This window comes from Danio rerio, chromosome 3 (assembly GCF_049306965.1).
Source record: "Danio rerio strain Tuebingen ecotype United States chromosome 3, GRCz12tu, whole genome shotgun sequence".
Classification (NCBI taxonomy): domain Eukaryota; kingdom Metazoa; phylum Chordata; class Actinopteri; order Cypriniformes; family Danionidae; genus Danio; species Danio rerio.
Genome location: NC_133178.1, coordinates 31,761,285 through 31,770,000, shown reverse-complemented (window position 1 = coordinate 31,770,000; position 8,716 = coordinate 31,761,285). Strand labels below are relative to the sequence as shown.

The following is an 8,716-nucleotide window of genomic DNA, read 5'->3' as shown; positions in this document are numbered from 1 at the left end:
TGTGTGTTTGAGAATTCTGGTACTGTAAATGATTTGCTGTTTACATCTTAGAAAGAGACATTTATATTGTTTGTCTGTTTTCTTTAAAGGGTATTATTCTCACCGTGAGACTGTGAATGGCTCATGGTACATTCAGGATTTGTGTGAAATCCTGAGGCGTTATGGTTCAGAACTGGAGTTTGCTGAGATCCTGACGCTTGTTAACAGGAAAGTTTCCTTACGCAGTGTGTTAAACTGCAAGGATCGCTCAGCTGTTGGCAAAAAACAGGTGCCTTGCTTTGCATCCATGCTCACTAAGAAGCTGTTTTTCAGGCCCAAAAAGTAATATTAGTGTTTAGGCCTATTACTGGTACAAAATCAGGGATTATGCAAATTTCTTAGATTTATTTAGTTTATGACTATTTAATTTCGGTTTCTCTGAATTGACAATTTATAGTTTTTTTTTGTTTGTTTTTTTTTATAAAACGTATATATATTTTTTTTAATTCTGAGCACTACTGAAGACAACTCTTCCAAAATTAAATACAAATTTTGTCATTTTTGTATTGCATAAAATAACAAAGATCCCATGTCTTCTGACATGTTTAAATTCATTCGTACACAACACATTATCAAGGTTTTAATTTAAGAAATCAATATTTCATGTACTAAACCATTTTTTCAGAAACCTGTTTGTATTTTAAAGGGAACCTATTTCACCCCTGTTTCAAGACTTAAAGGGCCATGAAACCACCTTGTTTCAGCAGGGTGTTTTCACAGCGTGTCCAGCTCTGGTTAGGGGGGAGTGTCGGAGGAACTAAAGTGGGATGGTGTGGGAGTGTCTATTTGGGCACGCACGAGTTTCAGAGTCAAAACACACACACACACACAGGAGAAAGTGATGGTGTTTACATGGACATCTGTAGTCGAATTATATGCCAAATTATTAAATGGTGGACTTTAACTGCAGTTTGGCTCTTTCATTCAGGGAATTCATTAATGCCCCTCGCGACAAACTAAATATTTGATTCGAGGAGCTGCTCTAAGCATGTATTTTTCATGCAATGTTTGATACCGTATGGTGAATGAGAAAAAAAACCCTCAGTATTTCCCGGAAACTTAGATGCACACAGCAGGTAGTGTCAGTAAGCCGCGCGTGTTATTCTGGTCACAAAATGCGGCGAAAATCCTTCACGAGGTTAAAGTTTGGTTGTGGTGCTAACATGTTTACACTCAGTGCAATAGTTAACTTAGTTCGATACGAACAAACTGAATAAACAAAGAGCACTGGTCGCTCACTTACCAAATCTGTAGAGGCAGGACAATCACCAGCAACTAGAACCGTGTCTTTATTAAGAGAAGACTACAAGCGAATCCAGATCTTATCGTTTGCAGATGAGAACAGCTCTCAGGTAAACAATAATCCTCCTTAGACACGTAAGTACACTGTTAATCCACACGTGACTCCAGCTGCGCTCTCACAGAGAGAAAATGAAAACAACTTAACTGCAGCAAACTATAAAAGCAACACTTCACGCTTGTTTTGCCAATACAACGTGGTGTGTCTGTCATCTAAACACTGTGACAGAAATGAATATTAATGAAGTTGCAAAATAGAGCGCGCTGATTGGTTTGAACAAAGCCTTACTCATGCATTAATGCAACACACTGTAAGACGTAATAAGACACACTCTGGCATGGACATCCTGTCTGCACGCTGGAATACACCCTATTATGTCATGGCCGTGACGCAGCTTCAAAAATTAGTTTCAAACCGGAAGTACGAATTTGCTTGAAATAACGCAAAAACAACCAATTTACGTCTCTTAAGTGGTCTCTTAATCTTTTCCGATAGATAGATAAATAGATAGATAGACAGACAGACAGACAGACAGACAGACCATTTGAAGGTTTGAAAGGGCAGGTTAAAATTCTGCAAATAATTTGATTCAGGTTTTTTTACTGTTTACTGTACAAGGAAGTATTATTAATCATGCAAAACATGTTTTGAGTTGCCTGCAGGCTAAGGTAAGGACATTCCCAGATATTTCTGCAAGGAATAACTAAAGATATAAATCAGATCACTGTGAAACTATATTTTTGGGATTTTTTTTAATATAACTTTATACCAATGCTGTGCGGTATGTGTAATCACAATCTGTCATTAACCACACTAAAATTGGTCTTGTTTATCTATGACATGTATTAATAGTAGTACCTTTTTTAGACTGTTGATGGCGAGTTTTAGTCAGAAATAGGCGAAATACAAATGTCCAGTGATTTAATACTTTAAAACTTGAAAATCTTTAAAATAATCCTAAAACACAAACTTTCTTGTCCACTGACTGTGTATACAAACAATTACTTTTTTACAATGGGCTTATGGAATTAAAAAAGGGCTTATGTTTTTGTTTGCATTGTGACTTTCCATAAATGTTAAATAGAAGTGATATAGCCACAAAGACACACTACACCTCTCTGATCAAAGATTTTGCTCACTATATAATAGAATGTTTATTTTGGTGTTGAGTTTTTTAATTATGTAACACTTCGTTTGCTAAACCTAAAATGAAATCCTGATACATTTTTTGTCATATTGTTTTGTGTGAGTGTTTTTTTATCTCTTTATATATGATTTCTTCAGGTTGAAAAGAATAACTTGACCATTTTAATGTTGGTGCAACTGTAATATGTATTATGTCCTTGAAAATGAAATCATATTAATTGTGTTAGTGGCTGTGTTCAGACCTGTTTCACTATGATAGCATTTTATCTGTGTATGAGACTTTTCCTATACACTAGCATGAACAGACCTGTCTGAATATTTAAACTTGCATTCCTGCTTTTAAGACTCAACTTTTTCTTTTTTTTTTTCTATGAAGTATATACCTCACTAAACTTTGATTTGACTTGATTGTTTTGATAAGGGCTTGGAATGGATTTTCAAGTAAATATCACATATCACAAAGTTTGAACTGAAAATAAATGTTTGGGAACTACTACTTTGGTGTTGTGTTATCTTTATTAAGAATGCTCGCCAAACAAGCTGTCATGTTGAATGCATTAAAACAGTATAGATTTATTTTCTATTGTTTTATTGCAGTCATTTAGATTTATTAAATTGCAGAGATTAATTGTGGATCAAAAAAAGCACCTACATATTTTATCTTTACATAAACATTTGTCTGTTATTCAACAAATCTGTGTAATTGTATTGGCCAATGGATAGAAACAATAGATTTACACACTTCAAAAAGGAAAATCTCCCAAATTATACTATTGCATTATTACTATTACTATTATTATTATTATGCTACAGCTGCTTAGACGCTGTGACCATTACAATTTGTGCAGTGTATTTTACACGTTTTAAAAAGGTGAGGATGACATTGCAAACAGTACTTTAGTTTTACTTTCATTTTTAACCCGTCAATGGTTAAACAGTAGCCTAATTAGTTTTACTTTACCAGGATGTAGCAATGGGAAAAAAATAGGTGTGAAACATCTGAGGACAAAAGTAATGTAATTCCTATTATGCCAGTAGAATATTCTGTGCTGCAACCAAAGTATGTAAAGATGTTTATTCTTCAGTTTTCAACATTTAGGCTCTTCATTCAAGGCCGACCTGTATTATAGCCAACCTGTTTCCACTGTTTTCTTTCCTTAGAAAACAAATTTGTCAAAACCACAGACTGTGGTCACACAATGAATCTCATCTTAACCCAGAGAAATGTCTGTAAAACTAGTTTATACTGCATTGTATTGTATGCGTTGAAAGAGAAAGAAGGGTGGGAACGTGACAGACAACGTTATTGGCACAACTTTACTGAGCTACTGTATGATTGGTTAACGCTTTAGTGACTCGTTTGCCTTCAGGTGACTGCGTTGTTTATTAGTTTGTCATTAAAACGCTCCTAAATTTCACAGACTCCACCACTCCACCCCAACAAATCAAACGCGATGGCAACTAACACCAGAAGCCATGAATCAGGTAAGCGATTCATCTGGTTGAATAAAAGAATTGTGTAAAATGTTTCTTGTTCATGCTCATCTGCAGGTTTCATTTCATTATTTCGGCACATTTGGTTAAAAGTTAATAATTTAAATTAATATGTTTGGTCTTATAAAAGTGTGCTAGCAGTGTAAATATAGGAAAAGCTTAAGGTTTACTTTAGTTTATTTTTCAATGTATAATATAAACCCTCAGAATTTAATGGTTAAAATTTGATTTTTATTGTTCTTCTGTTGGTGACATCTCCCATAAACACACTAGAAACTATAAAAGTGTAATTTATTTAACGACTGGTGATTGATGGTTGTAGTGTTTTAGTAATATTTGCAGTAGAAACTGCAATCAAAACCTCTTCTTTTCTTCAGCAGCGTTATTAAGCCATTAAACTCCAACTTGAGCATGTTCATTGATCAGTAGACTTGACCTTAAAATAGGTTCTCTGAATTTAGTTTAAACTTTATTGTCCGTTCTGCTTGACACAGAAAGGAAATTTTTCTTCAACACTGGATTTAAGACAACAATTACAAACATACAACAACCACACAATAACAATATTCATCAAAACAAAAGCATAAGTTAAAAGTTTAAAAACCAAGTTAACCCTTTACAAAATACTGCAGATCATTCTTGGCAACCACCTCACTCACTTCAAATCCGATTTAAAATAACTGCTATTGGGATAAATGACTTTTTATAAGCATTTCTTTGGGCTTTAGGAATTCTAAACCTGCGTCCTGATGGTAACGATTCAAAAGCAGAGTGAAGGGGATGAGTATTATCTTTCCAAATCCCGATTGCTGTTTTTTCCATAAAGGAGTCAAATAGAATCTGCAGCGAATGTTTTTTGTGACTAGTTATCTTATTTTCCTGATTGATAATTTGCAATAATATCTTCTTCTGTGTTGTGCTACAAAACCATGAAGCAATATTATATGTGAGAACACTCTCTATTAATGATGTATATGCCATGTTTAAAAGTCTGTGTACTTCCATTAAAATTTCTCAACTTTAATACTGAAATTTAACGATTGAAATTTCCATGACTGAATGAATTCATTTAATTTAATGAATGAATTTCTAATGAAATTTAATCATTTCATTAGAATTTCTCTATATCTCTTTGACCACAGTTAGTCCAAAAACTATCTATGATTAAATATTTATGATTGTAAAGGTTTATATAGATTGCATTTTTTCCTTGTCTATGTGCTATTCATATGCAAATCTGTATTATGTTTGCATACCTTCCAACGTCGTGTATGTATCTTTGCCCATGTACAGTACTCAACATTTGAAGTGGATCAAAATCTTTTATCAAAGTTGAAACTGTTGTAAAACAGCCATTGTTGTCTTATGATAATTTTGAAAAGGTTTTTTTGATCCTTTTAAAATGATCAAAAGACAACAATGGGTATTTTCCAACAGTTTTAGGACAACTTTGATGAAAGATTTTAATCCACTTTACATGTTGAGTACTGTATGTTCATATGTTTATTACATGTCGAGTGTCGTACTGTGGTCTTGTTTCTTTCTTTAAGTTCACTTGCAATTTTTGAGTGATTTGCAGTTTTCTGTTTTCTGATTTGGACTTTTTTTTTTCTTTGTTAAAGAAAATATAACAGAAACCGATGGCAGGATTCAAAGGTAACTCCTTAAAAAGGATACAATGTATTTATGTAAACATTGTACAGTTATGAGATTGAGTTACTCATTTATCACACTGTACATTAGTTACATTAGCCAATTTATTTACTATTAAGTAATAATAATATAGACTTGTGCATAAATTATAAGGCTTAGTTTGTTAATTTCAGTAGTTTCTAACAGAATATTAAAATCCACAGTTGTGCTTGTTAACATTTGTTAATCACTATCAATTAATAAGGACTCACAACGAATTTCATTAACATCAACTAAGATTAATAAATGCTGTAATAGTAGTATTGTTTATTGTTTGTTCATGTTATGAATGCATTAACTAATGAAACCTTATTGTAAAGTGATACTGTTATTAATGCTTCAAATGTTATGTAATTTTACATGTAATTCATCTTTGTCTTTAGTGTGTATCCAAATCAAGAGTATGATATGAGACACGCAAGGCGAGGAATGGCTCTCATCTTTAACCAGAAACAATTCGATTGGAAGCTCGGACTGAAAACCCGCAATGGCACAGATAAAGACAGAGACGACCTTGTTAGCAGGTATTTGATGCAAAACATGCCGATTAAAGCAAGTAATTAATAAGCAAGTAATTTTTCCTGTATTGTATTGAGGTAAAGAAACTGTAATTAACATTTTGATTCTTCATGTTTTTTTGAAGATTTCAAGAGCTGAATTTTGAGGTGAAGGCTTATAATGATTATAGTCGGGATGACGTTTTGTTGAAAATTCAAGAAGGTACAACATCCATTTTTTTTTATTTCTGACACATTTTAAGAAATGAGAGTTAAACCTGAGTATTGCTAAATACAGCTTCTCATCAACAGTGTCTTTGTTGCTCTGTTAACTGTCATGACGAAAGTCATTGTTCATTTTCTCCACATCATATCTATTGTTTGCGTTGCAAAGGGTTATTCACAACAGTTCTTTCTCATTACTTTTCATTTTTTTGAAGCAGAATTAGTTAAGTTTTACATATTTTTTTATTAATACAATAAATGCCACAGAGTGATCATCCTCTTCATGATCCACTTCCTCCAATAAAAGTTGAAAAACCTGGTTTATCTTCTCAGGCACAGAGAAGCACAAAACAAGGGCAAAACAATACGCTTGTTAGGATTTTAGTATTTATAGCTTTTTAACCATTTTGATCTTTGTTTTTGGGATGCAGCAGGTTGTGTATGAAAGGCTTGTTGTAGACATCGTTTAGTGTTTATTTGTGCAACTTTTGTTTGACTTAGAATGTTTTTTGTGGAATATATTCAGAATAATTGTGTTTACTTTGTTATTTACTTTATTTAGCTTTTTTGGTATTTTTGTTCTGACATCTGGATGTAATTTCTGCAATAATTATTCACATTGATATGCAAGAAATAAGTTAACTTTAGAGATAGTGATATATATTTTTTATTATTGTATCGACACATGGTTTTCTAAATGAATTTTGGTTCTGTTTAATCCACAATATTCTTTTGGTTTCAGCCTCTGCTGCTGATCATGTAGATGCAGACTGTTTCGTCTGCATCTTTTTAAGTCATGGGGAAGATGGCCATGTTTATGCCAATGATAAGAAGATCGAAATACCTGAAATTACTGATTTGTTCAAGGGGGATAAATGTCGTAGTCTTGTGGGTAAACCCAAGATCTTCATCTGGCAGGTAATTGTGTTCTTCACAAAATGTCATCCACAAATCGGCATGTGAATTTAGATCTCATTTAAATCTGTGGTTTCTTTGAAAAAACAGGCTTGCCGTGGTGACAAACTGGATGATGCTGTGACTGAAATGAGTGTGGAGGATGTTGAAATGGCTGTAGATGCAGGAGTGCTTTACACCCTTCCAGCAGGAGCAGATTTCATTATGTGTTACTCAACAGCTGAAGGTCAGTGTTTATATCTTTGTTTCGTTTTACTGAGATTTTATTATTGTTTTTCTTTTAACAACTTGGATGCAATGTACCTCCATTACTGTAATGTCAGACTTTTAAAAATTGATTGCATTGTTTATTTTCTTTTAAAGGATTTTGCTCTTTTCGTGAGCCCTTGAATGGCTCATGGTACATTCAGGATCTGTGTGAAATCTTGGGGCGTTATCATTCAGAGCTACAGTTCACTGACATCCTGACGCTTGTTAACATGAAAGTTTCATTGCGCTCTGTACCAAACTGCAGGAATCGCGCTGCTATTGGCAAAAAACAGATGCCTTGCTTTGCGTCCATGCTCACAAAGAGGCTGTTTTTCAGAGACAATACTCAGATCCAATAGTGTTTTTTACTCCATGGCAATTTCAAATTCAGGGATTTTTTCATTTTCTTTTGGTGGGTTTGATTTTGCCAATTAAGATGTGATCCTGGAACGTCATTTCTGTTTTAAAATCTTATCCTTACCCTTAAACCTAACTAAATAAGTCCACAAATCTGAGTATTTTGATATGACATAGACTACATATTTTAAGAGGCATTAAGCTTTTTTTTTATTGTGTAATAACATATCTTTTGACCTGTTGTTATGTTTTTATTGTTTTTTTCCAGTTTTGTTGTACATTGCACTTGTTTTGTAAAGCCTAAAAATAAAGTGTGATCTTTTCCTATGTAATGTGATTATTCTGACCTGTTGGAATGTGCATTCCAATAATTCAGTAATATGTTCTACATGTGACCTCTGCTAGTATATGTAAGTTATACATTCCTACATTTAGATTTCTTTTTACATTTATATCTATTTATTACCTCAGCAAATATGAATTAAGAGTGTCATTCTCTTGTTTGACTTATTTGACTTATGAAAAAGTATGTGTGTATTTACTGATTTGTTTTCTTGAAAACCGCACCTAAAAATAAACAGGGCTTTCGTAATACATGTTTTTAAAGGAAAAGGTTTGTGCAGCCCTATAGTATAATGGGAAAACTGAACAGTCTTAATCAAAGTACAGTTCACTTTTGAATTTGTAGTGAACTGATGTAATGTAATGTATTTTTTATATAATGCCATGTCAGCAACCAAGGCTATCTTCATGGCAGGAATCTTTCAACAATAAATATACAATTAAAAAAAAATAAAAATAA

The 8,716-nt window shown here is 33.2% G+C and overlaps 2 protein-coding genes across 3 annotated transcripts in view; both read left to right on the top strand.

Moving 5' to 3' along the window:
• Positions 1–2,981, top strand: part of casp6a (caspase 6, apoptosis-related cysteine peptidase a) — a 6,672-nt gene extending 3,691 nt beyond the window's left edge. The window contains exon 8 of one of the 2 annotated variants that reach the window (XM_068216927.2): positions 90–2,981. In XM_068216927.2, coding sequence (XP_068073028.1) covers positions 90–325 — 236 coding nt within the window. In that variant the 3' untranslated portion in view covers positions 326–2,981. 2 annotated transcript variants of the gene reach the window in all.
• A 925-nt stretch (positions 2,982–3,906) lies between these two features.
• Positions 3,907–8,241, top strand: casp6b.1 (caspase 6b.1, apoptosis-related cysteine peptidase). The gene is made up of 7 exons (NM_001005973.2): positions 3,907–3,970; positions 5,602–5,635; positions 6,055–6,195; positions 6,315–6,391; positions 7,136–7,311; positions 7,399–7,534; positions 7,672–8,241. Exons 1-7 carry the CDS (start codon positions 3,940–3,942, stop codon positions 7,914–7,916), a joined length of 840 nt encoding a protein of 279 aa, NP_001005973.2. The 5' UTR covers positions 3,907–3,939; the 3' UTR covers positions 7,917–8,241.
• The last annotated feature ends 475 nt before the right edge of the window (positions 8,242–8,716 follow it).